The sequence below is a fragment of the Manis javanica genome, chromosome 2 (assembly GCF_040802235.1).
Source record: "Manis javanica isolate MJ-LG chromosome 2, MJ_LKY, whole genome shotgun sequence".
In the NCBI taxonomy this organism is placed as follows: Eukaryota; Metazoa; Chordata; class Mammalia; order Pholidota; family Manidae; genus Manis; species Manis javanica.
Window position 1 is genome coordinate 167358856 of NC_133157.1, and position 25950 is coordinate 167384805.

Sequence of the window (25950 nt, forward strand, 5' to 3'; positions counted from 1 at the left end):
GGGCTATTGTTTTGTTTTTTGGAAAACAGGGGCAAGTTTATTCTCATGATCTAGGAAAAATGCATGAGCAGTCTATGCAAGCTGGGATATCGTTTTTTTTTTTTCCAGCCGAACCTGGCAGGGATCTCTCAGGACTCCCACTTAGAGAGCAAGGGCTGAAGGAGAAAATCCATGCTTGTTCAGGGTCTTGTATGTTAGCAGTCACATGAGGGGTGGGACTTACTTTTCTGGCAGATGAATCCACTTCGAGGGCAACAACTAAGAAAGGAATCCAGGCACCCTCGGTCAGTAGGAACCCCTTGAAAAACACACTATATGTGATATGTACAACATACTTTGGACACTAAGGTTAGAATATCATCTCTTGGACTTTTCAGATCTGTACCTGGAAAGGAAAGCCAGGAAAGCGATATGGTACTTTGCTGATAATCTGGGGCCTTAGACAACTGCTGGGGATGAATGAAATTATTGCGGATGTACTTCCATATCATTCCATATTATTATACTCATGGTAAAAATAATCACATTAATGTTAGTATACCTATACCACAAAAATCCATTTTTAATAAGAGAAGTTTCTACCCCTTTGATAACTTTAAAATTTCTTATTGTAAACATCTCTAATATGTATTAGTTGTTTTCTTGCTTCTCTATCCAGCATAAAAAACTTTTCTTGATGGTACAGGTCGTGGAAATGTTACTAAATTGTAACATAGAGAGATATGCCCTCAGGATCTCTTTGCCACCACATTAAGTGGATCCAGAATGTTAAAATTTCTTATTTCATATGCTTACTTGTACAGTGTTTTAAATATAGATTCCATATCCTCCACAAGCATCAGTTTCATACTTGCTGCTCTTAGGACACTGACTGTTAGTAGAAAGAATTCTGCTAATTCCCAGCTTTTAATTTGTTATGGGCCAGGAAACCACATAACCACATTTGTTGGGATTGAATACTAAGTAAGAATGAATAAGGCCATGGGTTTGCATTTCTTACTGGACTGGGACTCCTAGAAAAGAAATAATCATTGCTCTCTTTGAGTCCCTGAAGTGAACAGCATGATGTTGCACATAACACAGCACTGAATAAATGTTTTCTGATTTGAATTAAGTAAGTATGAACTGTATTTTTACATCTATTCCAGCTAACCAAGCACACTTAGCTTACTTTTTTGTTTTAAGGTTGCTCACCAAGAATAGTTTGCTAGGTAAGTGATCTCCCTATAACTAATATTACTTCTGTGGTCTGGAAGGATATATACGGAACAGTGAATGAAAGATGGTTATCTGTGAAAGATAAGTGGAATTCTAGTGATTATTAGTTCTTTCTTATCAGGGCTTTAAAATATTCTACAAGTATTGCTTCTATAATATGAAAAAATTATTGTCAAAACTAAGATTATTCTAGCAGTTCTATGGAAAACATTTAAATGAGGAGGAAATGTAAGCAAAAAGTAAGTAGTGAGGTTGATATAGGAATAAAGAGATAATTATTGAGGGAAAACACATGGGGCAAAAAATATATAGGACTTGGAAATAAATAATATACAGATAATAAAAGTGATTAAAGAAAATCAGAGAGTATTTGTTTGCTTATTCTTTCATTTTCCAGTAATTTAAACATTTATTGAGCACCTACTCCAATACAAGTATTTTTGGAGTTCTGATATCACTAATAATGGAGACAATGACAATTAATGGGCTTTTTGGGGAGAAGGAGAGAAAATGATGATAGCCTGGAATCATTGGGAAACAAGATCACTAGACTGACATGGGTAAATGAAGACTAAAGCAAGAATGAATCTAAATAGAAGATATCAGCATGAAAATCTACAAACACATGGCAAATGAGATAAAAATGGGGGAAATCAGAAAGGACTCAAAGTCACTTATTAAGTCATACTGAAATAGCCATTTACATTCTGACCATCATTTTTGCTTCATAATTTAAGTGAAATGACCGTCAGGGAGATTATAAGAAATACAAGAGGTACTATGTGAAATAACTCAAAAGAGTGCAAAGCGTTGTAAGAACACAAGAAACGATGTTTTGCTGTTACAATTCCAAGGGTAGAAAGAAGGACAAAGGCATTCATTTCCCATTTCCCATTTCCTTTAAAAAATAGACTTCTCTCCCAAGTGATATGTTCCAAGTCCTATTTTTTTCTCTACTTCTACTCCCCAGAGCCTTCCTGTCAACTCTGCCAACTTTTAAAAAGGATACACCAGAAATACTTAGCAAAGCAAAGATTAGGGGGACTGTCTAAGCAGAGATCTCCTTTCTGACTCACATTATACCACAAGAGAATATAATTAGAGAAACTTGCCCAACTTTGATGTTGGTATCACAGTCTGAAAAACTAATTTTAAAACAAGGCTGTTAAGACAGCAACATAGAAATGGAATTTCTTTAAATAGCTACAGTTCCATTTTTCTTTGTAGTAAAGTAAAAGCATGAATACCATTTACTACTTGACTCTAGCCACTAAGCTGAAGTTTAAAATTCCACTCCCTTTGCTTAGAACAGAAAGAAAAAAGGAAAGGGTGGATTGGAGTCAGCAAATACAAGCTTAGACTGGCTTTGCAACTTAGCAAATGATTAACCACTGGCCGGGTTTCTAGATTTGTAAAATGAAAACTCTGAGTCCTATAATTTCACTATCCTTGCAGTTTTCATTTCATACTGAAATTATTTGTTTCACTATTTGTCTCACTAAATTGAATGGTCCATGAGGACCACGTCTTTCTTGGTCAATAGTATCTTCTCTACATTCAGCACAGTGGCTGATTCTGAGTAGGCACTGAATGAATGCAATGTTTGGATATCCCTGGATAAAAGTGATAGCAGGGGAAACATTAATATATTTTCTTAGTTGAGTCTTTTAATGAAAATATGTCTTTAATTTTGAAAAATCCTAATTTATCAATTTTTTCTTTTATATTAGTGCTTTATGGTTCTTGTCCAAAAAAGCCTTTGCCTACCCTAAAGTTACAAAGATATTCTTCTCTGTTTCTTTCAGGAAGCTTTACAAGTTTTGCTTTTATATTTATATCTGTGATTCTTTTCAATTAATTTTTGTGTATGATACAAGGCAAGGATAGAAGCTTTCTTGTTCTTTCCATATGGATAGTCATTTTAGGACCATTAGTTGAAAAGGCTTTATTGAATTTGGTGCTTTTGTTGAACCATTTCTGTGTGGGTCTACTTTAGGGCTCTTCATTCTATTGCATAAATTTTAGTAAGTCCTAAAACCAAGTACAGTAATCCTCCAATTTTGTTGTTTTTCATAACTGTTTTGACTATTGTGGTTATTCTGGATTTCTGTAGACATTTTATGTTAGCTTATCAATTTCTACAAAAAAGCCCTGTAAGATTTTGATTGGTATTGTGTTCATTCTATAAATCAGATTGTGGAGAACTGACATACTGAGTTTTCTAATTGAGCATGGTGTATCAATTCATTGATTTTGGTCCTTTTTAATTACTTTGAACAATATTTTATAGAGCCAGACATCTTTTTTGTACAACTTTATTTAACTTTACCCCCAAGTGCTTAGTTTTTGATGCCACTGTAAATTTATTAAATTTCAATTTCCAAATGTAATTCATGCAATTGATTTTTGTGAACTGACCCTTAACACTGTGACCTTGCCAAGTTCACTGATCAGTTCTAATATTCCATAGGATATTCTCTTTATATGATCATATCACCTGCAAACAGAGAGTATTTTTTCTAATCTTTATGCCTTTCATTTATTTTTCTTACCTTATAACACTGATTAAACCTCCAGCACAATGTTGAATAAAGGGGTTACAGCACACATCCTTGCCTTATTCCTGATAGTGGTGGTAGAAATTATCTTTTTGCTATTAAGTATGATGTTAGCTATAGGTTTCTTAAGTACGCTTTTTACCAGTTTGAGGAATTTCCATTATTTTTCTAATTTGTTAAACAGTTTTATTTTTTTAAATCATGAATGTGTGTTGAACTTCATTTTATCTATTGAAATGATCATGGGGCTTTTACCTTTCAATCTACTAATAAAGTTAATTATACCAAGTGATTTACAAATATTTAACTAAAATCACATTCCTGAGAAAAATAAGAAATTTTGGTCATAATGTAGCATTCATTTTTATATGGCTGGATTTGATCTATTTTCTTATTGTTTAGTATTTTTTTGTCCATGGACATGAAAATCTATAATACTCTGTATTTGTAATGTCATTGTATATTTTTAATATCAGGGCTATGTTCGTCATAAAATGTATTGGGAAGATTCAATCTTCTTTTTTGGTAAAAGTTTTTACAAGATTGGCATTATTTCTTAAGTATTTGATAGACTTCGCTGGTAAAGCCATCTGAGCCTAGAGTTTTCCATGTTGTAAAGGTTCTTAATTATAAGTTCAATTTCTTTAATGGGTGGTCGGTTATTCAAATATCCTGTTACTTCTTGTGGTCAGTTAATTTATATTTTTCAAGGAGTTTCCCCATTTTATCCAAGCTGTCATAGGTACTGGCATAAAGTCCTCTAATATAAAGTAATATGCCCTTATCCTTTTAAAGTCTATAGGATCTGTACTGACATTCTCTATTTCTTGATATTGGTAAGGTGTGCACTCTCTTTTTAAAATCAGTATAGATATGGGTTAATCAATTTTATTAATCTTCTTTAAGAATTATCTTTTGGTTTCATAGATTTTCTCTATTGTTTTCTGCTTTTTAATTCATTGATCTCCCACTGTATCTTTATTTCCTCCCTCTTTTTTTCCTAGCTGCTTTCGATGCAAGGTGAGATTACTGATTTAAAGCTGTATTTCCCTCTAAGCAGTGACTTGACTTTCACAAATTTTGATGTGTTTTCCTTTTCAATCAGTTAAAATCATATTCTAATTGCCCTTGAGATTTCTTCTTTAATCCAAGGGGTTATTTATAAGAATATTAATTGATTTTCAGATATTTGGGTAGATATTTGGGTATTTTCTAAAGTTTTATTATTGATTTTTTAAATTAAGGTATTATTGATATACACTCCTATGAATGTTTCACATGAATAACAATGTGGTTGCTACATTCACCCACATTATCAAGTCCCCACCCATACCCCAATGCAGTCACTGTCCATCAGTGTAGTAAGATGCCACAGATTCACTATTTGCCTTCTCTGTGTTACACTGTCTTCCCCGTGACCCCCCACACCATGTATATTAAACATAATACCCCTCAATCCCCTTCTCCCTCCCTCCCCACCTGCCCTCCCACACCCCTCCCCTTTGGTAACCACTACTCCTTTCTTGGAGTCTGTGAGTCTGCTGCTGTTTTGTTCCTTCAGTTTTGCTTTGTTGTTATACTCCACAAATGAGGGAAATCATTTGGCACTTGTCTTTCTCTGACTGGCTTGTTTCACTGAGCATAATATCCTCCAGCTCCATTCATGTTGTTGCAAATGGTAGGATTTGTTTCTTTCTTATAGAGGAATAGTATTCCATTGTGTATATGTACCACCTCTTCTTTATCCATTCATCTACTGATGGACACTTAGGTTGCTTCCATATCTTGGCTATTGTAAATAGTGCTGCAATAAACATAGGGGTGCATATGTCTTTTTGAATCTGAGAACTTGTATTTTTGGGGTAAATTCCTAGGAGTGGGATTCTGGGTCAAATGGTATTTCTATTTATAGTTTTTTGAGGAACCTCCATATTACTTTCCACAATGGTTGAACTAGTTTACATTCCCACCAGCAGTGTAGGAGGGTTCCCGTTTCTCTGCATCCTCACCAGCATTTGTTGTTTTTAGTCTTTTCGATGCTGGCCATCCTTACTGGTGTGAGGTGATATCTCATTGTGGTTTTAATTTGCATTTCCCTGATGATTAGTGATGTGGAGCATCATTTCATGTGTCTGTTGACCATCTGAATTTCATCTTTGAAATTGTCTCTTCATATCCTCTGCCCATTTTTTAATTGGGTTATTTGTTTTCTGTTTGTTGAGGCGTGGGAGTTCTTTATATATTTTGAAATGTAACCCCTTGTCAGATATGTCATTTACAAATATATTCTCCCATACTGTAAGGATGACTTTTTGTTCTGTTGATGGTGTCCTTTGATGTACAGAAACTTTTTAGTTTGATGTAGTCCCATGTGCTCATTTTTGCTTTTCTTTCCCTTGCTCAAGGAGATGCATTCAGGAAGAAGTTGCTCATGTTTATATTTAGGAGATTTTTGTCTATGTTGTCTTCTAAGAGTTTTATGGTTTCATGACTTACACTCAGATCTTTGATCCATTTCAAGTTACTTTTGTGTATGGGGTTAAACAATAATCCAGTTTCATTCTCTTGCATGTAGCTGTCCAGTTTTGCCAAAACCTGTTGTTGAAGAGGCTGTCATATCCCCATTGTATGTCCCTTGCTCCTTTACCATATATTAATTGACCATATATGGTTGGGTTTATGTCTGGGCTCTCCAGTCTGTTCTATTGGTCTATTGTTATTACTAATTTCTAATTGAATTCCATTGTGAGCAAAGAATATACTCTATGATTTCAATACTTTGAAATTTCCTGAGACTTGGTTGCCTCCCAGTATTTAGTATATCTCTGTAAATATTTATCATACAATTTAAAGGAGTAATTTTCAATTATTCAGTGTAGTGATCTATACATGTTAAGTAGATTAAGTTGGATAACAATGTTGTTCAAATAGTCTATATTGTGGTTTTTGCTACCATCCATCAATAACTAAAAGAATAATTAAGATACCAACTATGATTATATTTCTTCCTTTGGTTCTGTAGGCTTTGTTTCACATATTTTGAAGCTGTGACTAAATGCACAAATATTTAGGATTTTTATGTCTTCTTGATACATTGACTCTTTTAACATCATTAGATATCCCTCTTTATCTTGGATCACAGTTTCAGGTTGTAAGTCAAGAAGGTGGCATAGATTGGTAAATTGTTTTCGTTTTGAAGAGGGATATATTTCCTTATGTTGAAGTGAAAAGATAAAAGATGAGACCAGATTAACAGGCTCAAAAAGCCACTGCTTTGTTGGTAGGGAACTTCTCAGGGGTAGGGAGGGGTTTTTCCCTGTTACCTCCTCCATGACCCACTATTATTATAGGGAGCTGGGAACCTTCCTAAGCAATGAGTTGTTATAGCAGGAAAAAAGTTGTTGGGGTAACAGCTGCAGGCCTGCTGCTCCTAGGTTTCAATCTCATGACATTGTGCCCTTATAGTTTTATTTGTTCCGCTGGATAGCTCAAACTCTGGTCTTGCTTCCCCTCAGGATGCAAACAGCACTGGTTACATATGAATGATGTTTATTGGTCAGGTACTTAAAACATTTTTTTTCTTATTATAAAGATTTTGATTTTGTATTTTTGAATACATTAATCTGAGAAGCCCTCATTCCTGTGTTCTCAGGTACAGAAGCAATCTCAGGGATAAGTCTGCAACAGTTTCAGGTTTGCACAGTAGGAATAATTTTACTCCAAAGGAAAACTTTGACTTTTCTCTTTCTATTGGATAACTGGAAGCAAGTCTGAAAAGAAGGTGACCCAGAGAGGTTATAAGAGGTCAGAGTTGGTGAAGGGGTCAAAGTGAGACTTGTACAAATACATATATGTTTAAGAATTCCTGATTCAGACCTTCAATCCTAGGACACTGGCTCAGTTTCCACATGAGGTCCATCCTTTGGGGATCGTCCTTTAGGATCAGGCTAACCCTACACTGCATGAAAGAGTATATATGTGTGTGCAAAAATCTCAAGATGGTGTTAAGCAAGACTTTAAGAATGAAACCTTGGTATTCCTCCCATGCTGTCAGGGATATATGTTTGCAGCAAAACTAAAATTTTTCATGTTTCAAAACTATGTACTTCCATGTGGCTTCCTGATGGACCTTAAAGCAAGAGCTCCTTTGTAGATTCAGCACCAGTGTCTCCCACTGCAGTGATAATAATATTGTCCAGGTAGCTAATGGAGAAAGGAGGATTTTATGGATAATGTGTGAAGTCAGCACAAACTTACCTCACTGAGCACTGTGTTGACACAGGGCAAATGTAATAGAACCACACTGGGTGATATGTGTGCGCTCCTGGGTCCTATCTTCCCAAATCATGTTTCCTCCATTTTTGGATTTACTTGAGCTTTGGAGAACTTCACAAGCTGCTAGTTTGGTTGCTATGTGGTCTAGTTTGAACAAATACAATGTTTTGGTTTTCTCACATTACTTGGGATATTTTTGTGTGTACAAATTTCTTTTTGTATCAAAAGAAACATAATGAAGAATTTTTATCAAAGGATTCTGCACCAGGCAAAATGATCTGAAATATAAACTTGGGTTCCCCTTTCCACAAAGTTTGGGGGGCTGTTTACCAGTTTTTCTCATTGTGCTCTTTCCTTATTTCCTATTTTGGACAAGATCTTCTGTCCTGAAAACTCAGCTCCTGTCCTACACTTAGCCAAAACAAGACTCATACACATATTGAATTCTTAGGGTGACTCTAAGATCCTAAAAGACTTGTGCAAAAACCTGAATAAGCTAGGAACTCTCCATCCTTCATTTCCAACTTGCACCTCTGTGACTGAAGCCAATTCCTTACTGTGGTCACGTCAAACACTTACCCTGCTAGTTTTTTATGGGCCAAATATGTTTATGTATTTACTCTTCTCAATCCTAAGGTAGAGAGAGATGTAGGGGTTGTAGGAGGGGCAGATTCCACATAGAAACGTAGAGTGGGAGAGCAAGAAAGGAAAGAAGGTCTGAGCAATTCTCTCAGGAACTCCTCTGCTGATGCGAGAAACCTTTGTCAAAGTGGCCACAAGACTATATAACAGGATGTAGACTGGATGTAATTCAACTCCATGTTAACTGATAGAAACAAAAGCTTTATTTTGAATTTATAAGAAGGGAGTAGGAGAGGAAAATGGGGCTGGCCTGTGTTATTTCTCTGGCTCCTTTCCCCTGATTCTTGAATTGCAGGAGACTGAACCTCCTCAGACTGTGGTGACCCCATCACTGGGGTTTATTCTTTGGATGGTTGATTTTGCTGCACTGAATTCTTCCTTTTCTTCCCTTCCCTTGGTGTTTCCTAACACATACTAACCCTCTCCCTGCTACCTTCTTTTCTTCCTGAAAAAAAAACAAAACAAAAACATAATGAATGAATTTGGCACTGAAAACAAAGTAAAACACTAGGATAGCTGCATGCAAGGGAGTATGGGATGGTGAGTGCTAATGGGGCTTCTTTTAGGGAGTGACAAAAATGTTCCAAAATTAGATTGTGGTGATGATTGTACAACTCTGTGAATAGACTAAAACAAATTGAATTGTACACTTTAAAAGGGAGAGTTGTATGGTATGATAAGCAAATTATATCATAGTAAAGCTATGGAGAGTAAAGTTGGGAGAGAGAAAGTGAGACATGGAGCATTACATTTGAAGGGTTCCAGAGCTCAGTCCTAGGCACATTCCTTCCCTACCTACATTGTTTCCCTAGGTGTTGTCACCCAATCCCAACAACTTAAATATTGTCTGTATGCCTGTGACTCCTGATTTCTACTCACCACCTCCATTGGGAGGTCTAACAGGTATCTCAAACTTAGTATAGCTAACACAGAACTCTTAATTCCCCTTTCTAACCCAAACTCTTCCTCCTCCATAGACTCCTATCTCAGTTAACACACCACCATGAGCAAAGTTTACAGTCTGCCTCCCAATTAGAATGTGAGAGGGACTCTTCCTAAGTTGTGCTCTCTCCTGTGTCCTTGGAGCTGGCAGAGTAGGAGCTCAGTGAATTTGTTGAACAAAATAACCATGGAATTGAATGAAATAGCCAAAAAAAATTTTTTTTAACAATAAAACCATCAACTTGTCACTGAATTTAAAGAACATCTTTGAGGTATCTCAATTTTAACACATAAAGATAGGCATAGTTTACAAACAGTGAAAATGATATCATTCCTATTATAATTTTTAAACTAAAAATAGTTTTCCCTAATAACCTCTGTGCTAGAGTGCAAGAAAATTCCAAGTGACAAAAATCAATAAAGGGAGTTGAGAGAAAGACCTATTTGAATAGAAACCTTTTTAGAATAAGAATAAAGAGCTAAAAAAATTGCTGCCACCCAACAAATGGCTAAAAGCACATTTTCAGAACTTCTTAAATACCTACCAAGCACTCATATAACAAGAAATGCAAACAGCAGACCCTGCTGTCTTTCCTTAAACCCTACCTTGGGTCATTTAAAACCTTTAAGTAGCTCCCCCCTTACTGCCAAACACCTCTTTCCTACTCTCAGGTGCTCTGTGTTTACATACTTTGAAGTGATTACATACTTTGGCATCCATTTTCCTCCTTTTCTGGGACAATTTTTACTACAATAAATACTTGATGAAACAAGAATATTTTTCTTTCAGATACTCTTCACATATTCATTTTTACAAGTTCTAGCATCCTTATTCTAATATTTCAACTATTTTTTAAATATTTTGTTAAACTGGTTTTGAGTTGCATGTGAACCTATAAAAATATTTTCAAAAGCTTACATTTTTATTTTTATTGAAGTATAACTGATATACATTATGTTAGTTTCAGGTATACAACATAATGATTCAAAATTTGTATAATTACAAAATGATTACCACAATCTCTATTTTCCATCAGTTACCACATAGTTACAAAAAATTATTTTTCTTGTAATAAATTTTTTCTTGTGATAAATTTTAAGGTTTGCTTTCTTAGCAACTTTCAAATTTAAAATACATTATTGATTACAGTTCTCATGATGTACATTAAATCCACGTGACTTATAAACTTCAAATTTCTACTTTTTAATCCCCTTTGCCCATTTCACACACACACACACACACACACACACACACACACACACACACACACGTACACACAGTGCCCTTCCCCTTTGGAGACCACCTGTTTTCTGTATCTGATTTTGTTCTGTTTGTTTTGTTTTTTACATTTCACATACAAGTGAACTCATATGGTATTTGTCTTTCTTTGTCTGATTTATTCACTTAGGAAAAAAACCTTAAATTCCATCCTTGTTGTAAATGGCAAGATTTCATTCATTTTTATGTCTGAGTAGTATTCCACTGTGTATATGTACCACAACTTTATCAACTCATCTTTGTTGGGTGCTTAAGTTGTTTCCATATCTCGTCTACTGTAAATAATGCTACAACGAACACAGTGCAGACATGTTTTTCAATCAGTGCTTTTGTTTTCTTTGGATAGATACCCAGAAGTTGAATTGCTGGGCCATATGGTAGTGCTATTTTTAATTTTTTGAGGAACTTCTGTACTGTTTTCCAGAGTAGCTACACAAATTTATATTATCTCCAATAGTGTAGAAGGGTTCCATTTTCTCCACATCCTCACCACCACTCATTATTTTTATCTTTTTGATAGTAGCCACTTGATGGTTTGTGGTGGTATCTCATTGTGGTTTTGATGTGCATGCATTTCCCTGATGATTAGTGATGTCAAGCATCTTTTCATGGGCCTGTGGTCCCTCTGTAGGTCTTCTTTAAAAAAATGTCTATTTAGGTCCTCTGCCCATTTTTAATCAGATTTTTTTATGGAGTTTTAATATGTTGCTTTTTCATTTTGTTGACGATTTCCTTCACTGTGGAGCTTTTCAATTTGATGTAGTCCCATTTGTTTATTTTTGTTTTTGCTTCCATTTGGGTTAGATACAAAAGACATCCCTAAGATCCATGTCAAGAAGGTGACCACCTATGTATTCTTCTAGGAGTTTTATGGTTTCAGGACTTACATGCATGTCTTCAGTTCATTTTGAGTTAGTTTTTGTGTATGGTATAATAGTGGATTAATTTCATTCTGTTGCATGTGGCAATCCAGCTTTCCCTACATGATTAATGAGAACACTTTCTTTTTCTACATGTATATTCTTTCTTCCTTTGTTGTAAATTAATTAAGGATATATGCATGGGTTTATTTCTGGGCTCTCTATTCTGTTCCAATCATCTATGTGTCTGTTTTTATACCATACCATCCTGTTTTGATGACTATAGCATTTATAATATAGCTTGAAATCTGAGAGTGTGATGCCTCCAGCTTTGTTCTTCTTAAGACTGCTATGGCTATTCAGGATCTTTTGTTGTTCCATACAAATTTTAGCATTGTTTGTTTTATTTCTGTGAAAAATGTCACTGGAATTTTGATAAGAAATGCACTGAATTTATAGACTGCTTTGAGTAATATGGACATTTTAACAATATTAACTGTTCCAACCTATTAGCACAGAATATTTTTCCTTTTATTTGTGTCTTCTTCAATTTCTTTCATCAATGTCTTTTACATTTCAGTGAATATCGCCTTGGTCAAATTTATTCCTAGGTATTTTATTCTTTTTGATGCATTGTAAATGGGATTGTTTTCCTTCTCTGACAGTTTGCTGTTACTGTATAAAAATGAAATGGATTTTTGTATATTGATTTTGTACCCTGCAACATTACTAAAATTATTTATTAGTTTTAACAGTATTCTGGAAAAGTCTTCAGGGTTTTCTATATACAAAATAATGTCATCTGCAAATAGAGCCAATTTTATTTCTTCCTTTACAATTTTCGATGCCTTTTATTTCTTATTACTGCCTAAATGCTATGGTTGGGACTACCAATACTATGTTGAATACAAGTGGTGAGAGTGGGTGTGGATAAAGTGAAGGTTCCTATGACCAGAATTCTCACCTGGCCCTGACTGGCTGGCTCACTACACACGTGTGGGCAATATGTTGTTATTGACTCTATATAAAGAGCTCTGCCCAGTGCTCTGGGAGACATGGTGGCATGACTGCAAGGCTGCAGGAGAGCAAAGGAGAGGCTGGAGTGGTGGCAATGCCAACGACAGAGACTGGGACAGCTGTGTGGGGCAGAGAGGCCCAGAGGATGGCTGTGCGGGCAGAGAGGCCCAGGGGACAGCTGTGTGGTAGTGAGCCCAGAGGATGAATGCCAGAAGGACAGCTATGTGGGAAGAGAGGCCCAGAGGTAGAGACCGGCTTGCTGCATGCAGACTCGCTCTGAATGGATGGGTCTAGCGACTGACCTGCCACCATATAAATAAAGTTGGGTATAAACTATTTCATCCCAAGAATATTATACTGTCATTCTTTGGTCACATTGAATCCATAGCGAATGTGCCTGGGGCAGAAACCAATTGGCAAGACAATTGGTGTAGTCGGCAGGATTCCCTGGTGACCAAGATAAAAAGAACAGGCTGCCCTCATGGAAGGAGTGTTTCATCAGGCTGCATCTATGGACGGGGAGAGTCTAATGTTCTCCTGTGGGCATGTGGCACTGTGAAGGGGTGGAGGACCGGGGCCCACCCCAAGAGAAAGAAAATTTGTTGCTGACTGAAATGGCATCACTATGAAGTGCTGTGGAAATAGTAAAGGATGTTGTGGCAGCCTGAGAGGAAGCAGTATGAGAAGGAGCAGTGGCCTGAGAAGGAGCAGTATGGGAGTGCAGGCTGCCAGGTGCTGTGGGACAAGAGAAACTTACCCATTTCTTCTAGGATATCCAAATTGTTAGTTCATAGTAGTCTCTTATGATCCTTTTATCTTTGGTATCAGTTGCAACTTCTCTTTCATTTCTGATTTTATTTATTTGAACCCTCTCTTTTTCTTAGTGAGTCTAAAGGCTTGCCAATTTTATCTTTTCAAAGAACCAGCTTTTAGTTTCATTGATTTTTTTTCTATTGTCTTTATAGTCTTATTTCATTTATTTCCACTCAGATCTTAATTATCTCCTTCCTTCTACTAACTCTGGACTTCATTTGTTCTTTTTTCTAGTTCCTTTCAGACTAAAGTTAGACTTTTTTTGAGATTTTTTTTTTGTTTCTTGAAGCAGGCCGATATTGCTATACACTTTCCTCTTAGAACTGCTTTTGCTGTATCACATAGATTTTGGTGTACTGTATTTCTATTTTCATTTGTCCCAGTGTATTTTTTGATTACTCCTTTGATTTACTCATTGACTCAGTTGTTGTTCAGATTCATGTTGTTTAATATTCACATATTTCTGACTTTTCCAAGCTTTCTCCTTGTTATTGATTTCTAGTTTCATACCATTGTAGTCAGAAATATGCTTGATATGATTTCAATCATCTTAAATTTACTGAGGCTTGTTTTGTAGCCTAACATATGATCTAATCTGAAGAATGTTATATGTGTGCTTGAAAAGAATGTGTAAACTGCTATTTTTGAGTGGAATGTTCTGTATATATTTATTAAGTCCATCTGGTCTAATGTGTCATTTGAAACCAATGTCTCCTTATTGATTTTCTGTGTGGATAACCTATCCATTGATAAAAGAGGTATTGAAGTCCTCTACTATTACTGTATTGTCAATTTCTCCCACTAGGTCTGTTAATATTTGTTTTATATATTTAGGCACTTATATATTGGGTGCATAAATATTTATAAATGTTTTATCTTCTTGATGGATTGGTCCATTTATCATTATGTAATACCCATCTTTGTCTTATATTACAATATTTGTTTCAAAGTCTATCTTATCTAAGTATAGCTGTCCCAGTTTTCTTTTGGTCTCCATTTTCATGAAACACCTTTTTCCATCTTTCAGTTTTAGTCTGTGTCTTTACACCTAAAGTGAATCTCTTGTAAGCAGTATAAAGATGGTTCTTTTTTTTTTTTTTATCTAGTCAGCCACGCTATGTGTTTTGATTGGAGCAGTTAGTCTATTTACATTTAAAGTAAAGCAGTTATTCATATGCATGCACTTATTGCTATTTTGTAAATTTTCTTCTGGCTGTTTTGAGTTCCTTTCTTTCCCTTTGTTCTCTTGCTTTCTTCCCTTGTTTGATGATTTTCTGTAGTGCTATGATTAGATTCCTTTCTCATTATCTTTTGTGTATCTACTATAGGTTTTTGCTTTGTGTTTATCATGAGGCTCACATATAACAGTCTATATATAGCCTATTCTAGGTTGATAGCAATTTAAATTTGAATGCATTCTAGAACTACATGTTTACTCCTTCCCACATTTTGTTTTTGATCTTACATTTTCCACCCTTTTATTTTTTGTATCTGTTAACTAAGTATTGTAGTTATAATTATTTTTACTTCTTTTGTCTTTTAACCTTCATGCTAGTTTTATAAGTGATTAATCCACTATCTCTACTATATATTTACCCTTACCAGTGAGATTTTTAACTTTCATATGTTCTCATTATTAATTAGTGCCTTTTTAGTTTAAAGAAGTTCTTATAACATTTCTTTTAAGGCCCATTTAGTGGTCATGCACTCCTTTAGCTTTTCTTTGTCTGAAAAGCTCTTTATCTCTCCTCTAATTCTGAATGATTACCTTGTGGGTAAAGTGTTCTTGATTGGAAGTCTTTATTTCCTTTCAGTACTTTGAATATATCATGCTACTCCTTATGAGAATGCTACAGAAACTTCCTTAAGTTTCTGCTGAGAAATCTGCTGATAACCTTTTGGGAGTTCCTTTGCATATAACAAATTATTTTTCTTTTGCTGCTTTAAAAGTTTACTTTATTTAAAAAGTGTTCTTTAAATTAAATGTTAAGTCCTAACCAAATTTAAGAGATATTAGTAATGTTTTAATTTATTATTTATTCCAAAATAAAGTCTTCTTCCTCCTTAAATTACCACTATTGCTTAGATACCAATTTCAATTATTTAGAAAACTGTTGGGCTCCACTGTTTTCTGAAATGTTTGCCAAATACCTATGTAATTTAGTAGAAAATGAGCTCATGTATATATATTTTCAGAGAAACTGCATCCTTCTTTTTTGGGGTTTATTTTCTACATGTATAAAATGGGGATAATAATAATAAACCTTCCAAGATTACCAAAAGGGTTAAATTAGCTGATGGATCTTATAAATTATAATGCATTAAATGTTGGGTAATACTTAAAGAAATACTGAACAATATCCAATAGAGTCCTTATGCAAGGTATTTGGCATTCACAAATGTTTAATTACTTTTATTTTTTGGCAATAGTCATACTGTTGTTGACAGAAAATGTGTCAGTCTCAGTATCCTAGTGAATTTATATGCTCTTTTCACTTAGACTCTTCTGATATTTTCTATTGTTTTTCTTTGAGAATGTGGAAAACATATTATTGAGTACATTTTCCTGGTATAAACACACTGTGATTTCTGCTCCCATGGCACTTTTTAATTCTGTTATGACAGCACTTCTCACGCCTCTATCTCCCCCACTAGACCCACAGTGGAGCCTGATTTGCCAAGAAGGGTAGTGTTTTCTACAAGTTTTTAAGCCTTGCACATGAGAATGGTATTCATAGATACACAAGTGAAAATGTGCCACATGAAATACTCCATTTTTTTCCAAAGAAACTTAACACTGAAGAAATTATCAGCTTTATGAGGTAAAATATTTCAAACCTTGTATGATCCACTAACAACATTTTAATCTTTTACTGCATGTGTGACTATTTCTTTGATAATGCAATTTTAGCTATTTACCCTAAGTATTAGCCACTTGTCCATGGATTTCCCATTTAGAAAAATAATTGTAAACCAATATTTCCTAAAATGTATCTTGAGAGAAAGATCTTCTAGAAAAAAGCCTCTATAATCCAATAAATATATAAATGCCACAACCTATACCACCTTCTTAGAAATTAGAAATTCAAAAGACCCTTGGCATCTATGATCAGTAACTTCTTTACAGGTATATGGGTGTTGTACTACTCTTCCAATCTCCTCTATGTTTAATATTTTACAACTTTAAAAAAATGTGTATCTCTGTTTTTAACTGGAATTTCCCCTATGTTGTTTAACCAGAGTCCTCTTCTTCCCTTCTGGATATCTCCCTAATAGTAGAAGGAAGTAGGTCTAACAGTTTAGAGGTACAGTGTGGGCTACACTACCCCATCTACTAAAAGAACAAAGAATGACTTCCATATCAAACAAGTACAACAGGTCCTAGACATCAATACAAAGAATGGGAAGGGCAAACCCATGCCTCAGAGATCTCAGCCATATGCAAATTAGGGGTGGTAGAAAGTGATACCATTGTATTTTCACTGCAGCTTTTAACAACACATTTTGATGTGTGTGTTAAGCCTTTTAGCAACCTTTTGGATAGTAGCCAGGTTTTCTCCAATATAAGAGCTATAGATCTCAGCAGTGATGAACCTAGAGATAGACTGCCTCTGTCTTCTTTGCACAAGTAAATAAATGACTCACAGCTTCCTGAACTGAAAAGGAAGATTCAACCTCACCATATATACAGTGGACCACCACAGACTTCTGATGAATGAAGTTACTTCAGGAGGTAGTTCTCTGAAATACCTTGGTCACATGGAATGAGGAGGTTGTAGTAGTCAAAGTAATTGTGGGACTTTGGATCCTCAAACAAAGTTCTACAAAGGATTCCTTTCTAAAACCATAAAGGAAATAAATTGCTATCATGTCTAATTTCAGGAGGTCTTTGAGCCATATGCAATAATAACAGGCAATGACAAAACAATATTATCTCAATTTTATAGCTGATAATACTGAAGCATACAGACATAAAGTAACTTCATAAGGCCATACACCCAGCAAGTGGAGAAGCCAGAATTTAACCCAGAGCCTGTGTTACACTGCTTCTTGATCTACAGAGAGGTAACAGTTGGGAGGAGGACTGTGCAGGTAGCTAGCTGGATCACTTGCTTCGACTCAAGCCTGTTCTCTCCCATCTTACTAACAAGCCCACAATGAAGATTACATTAATGGACTAAAAAATTATCCTGTATGCAAGTCTTACTATGCACATGGCCTTTTTAAAAATAGGATTTAAAATGTTGGGGAGCTTTTGACACCTGTTTAACTAGCCATCCTAATGAGCTCAAATGAGGGAGAAATTTGCTTTCACTCCAACTTTCATTACGACAAGAACATTAAGGAAAGCAAGTGCATCACTGGAAACTATCGGCATAGCATAAGGACAGTGCACTCTAGGTCAGTCCTCATGGAAGACACGCAGGACCCTTTTATTTCTTTTCAACTCAAAGCCCCATGGTGGTCTGCAAGATGAATGAACTCCTAGTGTATGTTACTGCAAAGTTCTTACTCTAAAATTACAGACTCTCCTTCAAAACTCTAGAGTCAAGCCATTTCCCCCTACATATAAGTTGTAACACTGGATTTTCCAAAACAGTATCATCAATGAAGTATAAGAATTTAATCACTCTGATTTCACAACATATATCTCAGAGTTATATTCTGTTCCATTTCATCTAGTAAAGGAGAGCAAAGTATTTGCCAAATTCAGCAATCTAAACTCATCCTTTGACAAGCTACTTGGGAATTACGTCCTGGCCAAACCATATAATCTTTTTTCATATAGATTGTTTGGCTACAATTGTTTTAGGACATATCAAAATTACATCCCAAATTGTGGTAGCCAAGTAAGGTCTCTCTGCAGATCTGATCTTGATCTTAGAGATAAAGAGGAAAAGGTGCTCCAAATCTCTTTGTAGGCAACTTGGCAGGAGTTTATTAGACTTTGGGCTCCCTGAAAGTAGACTTTATTCATTGTTATCAGGGAAGTGACAAGCAATGGCCTATAATAAACATCTACTGAGGGAATGAACAGAAAAGTGGATGGCAAACTCAAAGAAAATCATCCTTCTTTCAACAACATAGATTTGTCTAGGCCAGAAGGTTGGTTATGAGGGCCTCCAACTGTTCTCAAATATTTCAGTAAGTCTAATGGAAATCATGTGTTTTTACCTTAAGATGGGACTGCACAGGGCAACTAAAAGTTCAAGTTTTCTTGACCTCAGCAGACTTTATATCAAGTTATTGTGACAAGACCAATTGTCCGTGCAGATCAGAAATTCTCCTGCTATAGATGTGGTAATCTGACTGGGACTGATGTACTAATGAATAGGGCTCCTGTGCTTTAAGAGGTCAAGCACACAGAAGGCTGTAACTCTCTCTCTGGCTCCTTCTAAGAGACAAGGGTAAGCAGACTGGGGTAGGGCTTGGCTTCTCACTTCTCCTACTTCTTTTTCTAATGCCTGTATTATGGGGCACTCCATGTTCAACTAGTAATACAATTTTGGTGATGGAGGAGAGGCCCTAGTTAAGGGCTAAGTATAAATTAATCTTCATTAATCTTCTGGGCTAGTTTATCATGAGCCCTGCATCTCTCAGTTCACAGTGAAATGGCTCATATCCCATTTATTACATCCTCTGAGTAAACATGCCCCTTGGAAACTGCACAGAGATGGGGGACTGGCCCAGGCAGGATTCACAGAGAGTTCTGCCCATCCTACCACAGCCACCTGGAAGGCCTCTTCTGCCTCAGGTACTTCACAAAGGAAGAACATTCCAGAAGTAGAAGTTGATAAGAAATGAGTGGTAGATCACTTCAGAAAATTATTATTCTTCTAACCACAACTTTAAGGGAGTAAACTGCAGATCATTCCTGGGCACAGGAGCTAACAGAAAGGAGGGCAATAACCCAGGCTTGGCAGACCAGGGTGCTAATCCTGCTCCACCTAACTTGCTAAGCAACTCTTAACTGGACAAGATTCATAGTCTCACCGTTCATAGTCTGAGTGTCCTTAGTGGACAAACGAGGGTATTGGATTACTTGCTAATCTCTTTTTCCTTCAAACTTCAGCAGTCTATGATTCAGTGAATGACAACTTTGTCTGGTATCTTTAGCACATGGCTCTTGCTGGAGCCAACAGAGACCATTTGCAAGACACATACTTGTCAGCAAACTGGAATTCAGTGTGTTTTGCAGTCCCTGCCAAAGTTTTCTTAAAGTCATCTGATAGTCAAGATATAGTCTAATAGAAGTGTTAACCATCCCTGAAGAGCTGGCACCCAGAAAGCAGATTCCATTCAATTAACATTTATTGAGCACTGAAAGTGGAAACTTGGATATATATTATCTCATTTAAAAGTCTTTCTTCCCTGTTTTTCAATAGATGAAATCTTGAAAGACATACCAGCAATCTTTCATGTCCAGGGTTTTCCTAAACTTATTATACCAGTAAATTATCAATCCCTTCAGATTCTCCAGTTCTTGTCCCTTAGCTAATAACACAAGGCATCCCACAGCACAGGCCTGAGACTTGGTGTCTTAGTCCCCAACTATTTAGCCTTTACTGAGGAACAACTCAGTATTGAATCCTTTGTCTATTTGACAGTGTCCGTGGGTTTGTTTTGTTTTATTAAACTTTGGTTAAAGATACTATTTACTGTGCCATTCAGTGCTCCTTACACAAAGGCCCAGGAGACTTGCTTATTTTGGGGGAAGCAGGGGAGTAGAATATTACCTCAGCAGACAAATTTGTAAGCTTCCTTTGATCAGAAATTGAAAACTGCACAATACAAAGTTTCTCTTGTCTCATTTAAAGCCTAACTTCTTTCATAATAATCAAGCAATACATCTCAGACATTTCAGATACTTCATAGCATCTATTTCTCCATTTCCTCACCTACCCCAAATGCTCTTGGAAATAAATAGGCATATAAATTCCAAATACATATATGGAGATTCCAGTTCAGTGACTAAAGCACAGGTTATGGATGGGGGCCATGCTCCCACTGTGGCCATGCAGCCTCAGGGGTGCTATTTCATTTCTAAGTCAGTACCCTCAGTTGAAGATTGGGGCCATATTGATTCCCAAGTCATAATTTCTCATGAGATACTTCTTCATATAAAGCACTGTATAGTTTCTGGCTTATAAGTATTCAGCAAATATTCACTCATATTAATGTTATTTTGGAACCCCAATTGTCCTGTATTTCATTCCTTTTCTTGTATAGATTTTATTGGCTAACTCTGTTTCCTCCAAACCAGTGACCCATGGCTGTCTTACCATCCCTCATCTTCCTGTCCTTACTTTTCATAGATCCCATAGTCCATCATTGTAGTCACAACTGTGCCAACTTCCTCAATAAGATGGTCCTCTGTTTCTTTCCATTGCTCACCCACCTAACTAAATCCAATCCCTGCTGAATCCAGTCTCTGCTTTGTCTACAAGAGACAGTGTAGTATAGGGCAAAGGGTACTAGTTCTAGAGTTAGACTGCCCAGGCCTCCAACCCCTGTTCTACCACCTAACACCTGTGTGTTGCTAAGTTGCTTATCACTTCAGTAAAATGAAGATAATAGTAATAATGCCTGACTCATGGACATGTAATAGGTTTAAAAGAAACTATACATTTAGACTTGTACTGACCACAGCAGACACTCAATAAACTTTAGCTAGGATTCTTCTTCTTGTTATTATTCTGTGCATGAGTCAAAGGAATGAAGTTGGGAAAATTACACACCCAGGCCGTTTGTACCACAAGTGTAAAACCACAAATATCAAACATCAGATTGGTTCTTCATACTGTCTGGCAACTCTATTTGATTTTCCTAATTTATTTGCTCTCCTACAACAACATTTCATGCCTTCAGCTCTTACTTCAAATCTCCTTCACTCTCAGATGATGACTTTTCCTCCTGCCACATGGGGAAAATAGAAGCCATAAGACAAATACTGTGATCATCATCCAGTACACAAATGGATGTATATGTATTTGGACTGATTTTTTTTCACCTTCTAATTCAATGGAAGAAAAGTCCTTGTTTCTGTCTAATGTCAACTCCTGTACTTGGTTACAGATCCCTTCCACCATGACTTTTCCAATGACTTTCCTCCTGTGGTTATGCGTCTTTTCTTCACATCTTCAGTTCCTCCATAAGGTGACCCCCAGTGATCCTCACCCCCTGGCATTCATGTGTATCTCCTCCTATTAAGTGTCGTAGAACCCATGACTCACTTCTAACCAACAGACTACAGCATAGATGACGGAGCACTGTTCCTGTGATGACAGTGCATTACATAAGACCTATTTTGTTAGCAGACAGGTATTAAGATTCTCTTTGCTGGCTCGATGAAGTAAGAGGCCTTGTTGAGGAAGTCCACATGACAAAGTACTACAGGAATATAGGTGGGGGTAGGGGAGAGGGATCCTAGGAGTTGAGAGAAGCCTCCAGGCAGGATCAGCAAGAAGCTGGGACCCTCAGACCTACAGGTACAGTTAATGAATTCTGATAACAACCTGAGTGGGCTTGGAAGTGAGTTCTTCCCCAGTCAAGCCTCCTGATGAGAACACAGCCCACTGAACACCTTGATTACAGCACGGTGAGACTGTTCAGAAAGATCTTCTTCCCAAGCTGTATGTCTCAGGTCTCAGATGAAATGTCCCCTCTTCAGGGAGGTCTTCCCCATAATAGCTTTCTCCTCTTCCTCCTAGACTCTGATTATCATCATTTTTTTCAGAGTATGCATCACAATCTCATTAGATGTGACTATCTGAAAGGTGCTTACTGATGTGTTCCACCTGGCACATAGGAGGTGCTCAATAAATATGTGAATAAATGAATGTATAAGTATATATATAAGATGTTGATATTCTTGTATGCATTAGAATAAAATGATCTTACCATATTCCATTAGAAAATCTCTTCAGATGTGGTGTCAAGATACCATTAAAGCAGTTAAAAATAATAACAAGTTTCTACCTCAAAATTATATTCAGTGTATACATTTTTGATAAGTGGGTAACAAAAACATTATAAAATGAAGCCCATCTTCAAAGAATTTAACAGATATATGTTTGGAAAGGTGAACAATCACTTGATAACGTGAACTATCACACCCTAGCTTTTCCATTTTTTTATAGGTTTGATTTTTTTTTCCTGCATTAGGTTTATTTTGATCACAGAGCATAAATTATAATTAATTTTTCTATCATAAATTGTGTAGACCACAAGACATATTTCAGTATTTCTGGACAAAAATGTTAAGAAGGCACTACTCTTTTATTACTCAATGTCACTGATCATGTGACTTAATTCCAAACCCAGCTATATGCTGTAGCCATACAATGCAGGCTTTTTTAGCAGCCCTGATAATGAGTGTGGTCATGGTCCGGATTCCAACAAGCAACTGTCAAAAACTATCATTCCAAATGACTACTTGCTGAAAATTTCTCACTCTCAGATCTGGTACTTCCAGGGTGGTCTAGGAAAGACATTTGTGCCTATGTCTACTCTGGGGATATTCTAAATGTTGATGTTTAGGATTTCTTTGGAACTACAATTTCATGTTTTGAGGAGCTGGGGTTTTTTTTCAAGCCCCAGATTTTTTTTAAGTCTCTATTAAGCTCGCCTGTTTATGTATTTTTTCTTCCTGATATACCAATATCTTTCTGAAAACCCCATAGTTAACTCAGCTGATTTTTAAGAATTGTTCCTGAGAAAAAGCACTCCCTCCCTCGCTTACCACTTGCTGCCCTCAAAACTTCTTAGCAACATACACTCTGCATGAACCCCAACGTGGTTTGCTTTGTCCAATAGCATGCCTGAAAGCCCAGCCAGTCAGTTGTGCAATAATAAACCCCTTATCTCCTGAAGATACACAAACGGAAAGATCTCTCGGCGCTTCAGTGCACAAGAGACTCGGCTAGAATGCTCAGCAGAAACTCAAATCCATTTTCAATGCCAACCTCTACCCTCACCCCCGCTTCTCCGATTTCCTCTTATTTTTCCTATTTGCAATTTTGAGGAGGGATGAAAACCAAAATGCTAAACAATGTCGAGTTTAAACAGGGGAGGGAGTGGGGTGGGGGGTGGAGGGTATTTCTGCCAAAAGCTGCCAGTAAATGCATGCAGAAACCAAGGGCTTGGTTTTTGCTGTACCGGGCTTACCGGTTCCCTCACCAGCGCCTGTGAGGGAAACTCATCAACAATTGTTCTTGGATGAAGAAGGGATTGAGAGATTGGCAAGAGAAGCCGCTGTTAGTTTCAATAAGCTTGACTAGCCCTCAAAACACGGAAAAGGGGACCCTCCTGCTTCCCCAGGGAAGAAAACAATCTAATTTCCTCCTACCTCGCCCGTCCCCATGGGGCGCAAACCGGCTTCTGCCTCGTCCCATCTCTAAGTTCCCTACCTCACCAGCGAGAAGAGTCCTTTTCCTGCACCCACACGAGACAAACCCGAGCCGGCCTCTGAGGGACGGGGGAGGGCCGCCTGGGAAAGGTGCTGGGGGCCCGAGGCGGGAGCTCCGCGGCCCCCTCGCCGCGCCACCGGCGCCGCCTGACACACCCCTCCCGGCCGCTGTGCGCCAGCCCCAGTCCCCGGCCTCGGCCCGCGCCTCGCCCTCGGGCCCGGGCCCGTCCCTCCCAGGGCCGGCGCCCCCGCGCCCGCACCGCGCCTGGCACGCACCTTCAGCGCGCCCCGGGCCGGGCCCTTGGCCACCGCGCGGCCGGGGTCGAGGGGCCCGAAGCGCTCCTCGCCATCCTCGTCGTCGTCGTCGCCGTCCACCACCTCGACGACCGCCTCCTCGTCCTCGTCGTCCTCGTCCTCGTCGTCCTCCTCCGCGGCCCCGCGGGGCTTCTCCTCTACCCGCCCGAGCCCTCTCCGCCGCCTGCTCCCGCCGTCCTCGTCCTCGTCTTCCTCCCCCAGAAGCAGCAGCACCGGGGACGAGGCGGCGGCGGCGCCGGCAGCCCGAGGGGGGCCGGTCCCCGCGCTGCGCGGCGGCGGCAGCGGCGGCCTCCAGCTCTCCGGGGCCGGGCCCGGGGCGGCGGGCGGGAGCCCGGGCAGGGCGCCTTCCCGGGCGGGCGCCTGCAGCGCGGCGCCCCCCCGGCGGCTGCCCAGGCTGGAGCGCTTGGCGAGACGCCGCGCCTGCATGCCTGACCGCGGGCTGCCGGCCGCCGCGCGGGGCCAGAGAGTTTGTCACCTCTTCCTCCTCCTCCTTTTCCTCCCCGGGCGGCCGCTGAGGTCGCAGGCGCCCGGGGCGCGGGGCTGCGGGGGGCTGCGGGAGCCGCCTCCCGGGGCTTGCAGCTGCCACTGGCTGCAGAGACGCGGGCACCGCCTTCGCTGGACCGGCCCGCGGGGACGCCGGCGGCCGGCAGCTACAGCGGGGCGGCGCAGCGGCCGCGGACGGGGGTGGGTGTGAGCGAGCAGCGCGCTGCCGCCTCCGCTGCCGCCGCCGCCTCCGCCCCCGAGCCGCGGGCCGCGCTGCGCTCCATGCGGCCGGCGGCCGGGCCCGCGCGCGCCTCTCCCGGCCGGCTGCGACCTCGCGGTCCGGGCCTACAGCTGCCGTCCCTCGGCGCGAGCTGTTTGTGTTGTGTGTTTTTGACCACCTCCCCCCTCTTCGCGAGCCGTTCCTCACAGCTCTCCGGTCCCCCCGTTCAGACAAAACCCGGACTGGATTTATTTCACCTACCCACAGCCTCCGAAAATCTGGTGCTTCGAAGCTTGTGGCCCAGATGCTGGCGCAAACGCTTCCTTCGTAGTTGATTACTCCCCATGGAGGGAGGAGGGTTAGGCTTTGCTGGAAGTAAGGTCGTCGGTCAAACTCAGACTTTGAAGGAAGAGATTTGCTGCAGGTCATTTTAATGGTCTCTAACGTGCATGGCAACTGCTCTTGAGTTTATGTGAAATCGGGGAAGGTGAACCAATCCGAGATTTGGGGCCAATTCCTAATATAAATCATCAGACTCATTTGGATTTTTGATATACTGTTTCATGACGTTGCATGCCAACCTCTCATTTTTGAATACACTATTCCATGCCCCGCTTATTGAGTTCTCTTGGCACTGTGCGAAGTCTGAAAATCTGTCTGTTGTTATTTCTGCTTGTTTACCTTGAGTGCCCGAATATAATAGGTAAATTCCAAGAAGTTTCCGGCTCTCACCATTTAATCTGTAGACTACTGGCACTGTACAGACTTTTCAAGAAACAAGCAGGAGTGAGGATGGCTTGTTATTTAAAAATATGAATATAGGTAAAATCAAGGCTGGAAACCAAGCACATAACTAGTTTGCCATACAATTAATGACATCACTTTATGAGGATTTTTAGGTGTGACAAAGAAAAGATAAT

At 38.7% G+C, this 25950-nt stretch overlaps 1 protein-coding gene across 1 annotated transcript in view; it reads right to left on the reverse strand.

Moving 5' to 3' along the window:
- The window catches only part of ZNF704 (zinc finger protein 704), a 215144-nt gene extending 190249 nt beyond the window's left edge, over positions 1 to 24895 (reverse strand). The window contains exon 1 of the mRNA XM_036998321.2: positions 24289 to 24895. Coding sequence (XP_036854216.1) covers positions 24289 to 24753 — 465 coding nt within the window. The 5' untranslated portion in view covers positions 24754 to 24895. The remainder of the gene's footprint in view (positions 1 to 24288) is intronic.
- Positions 24896 to 25950: the final 1055 nt, after the last annotated feature.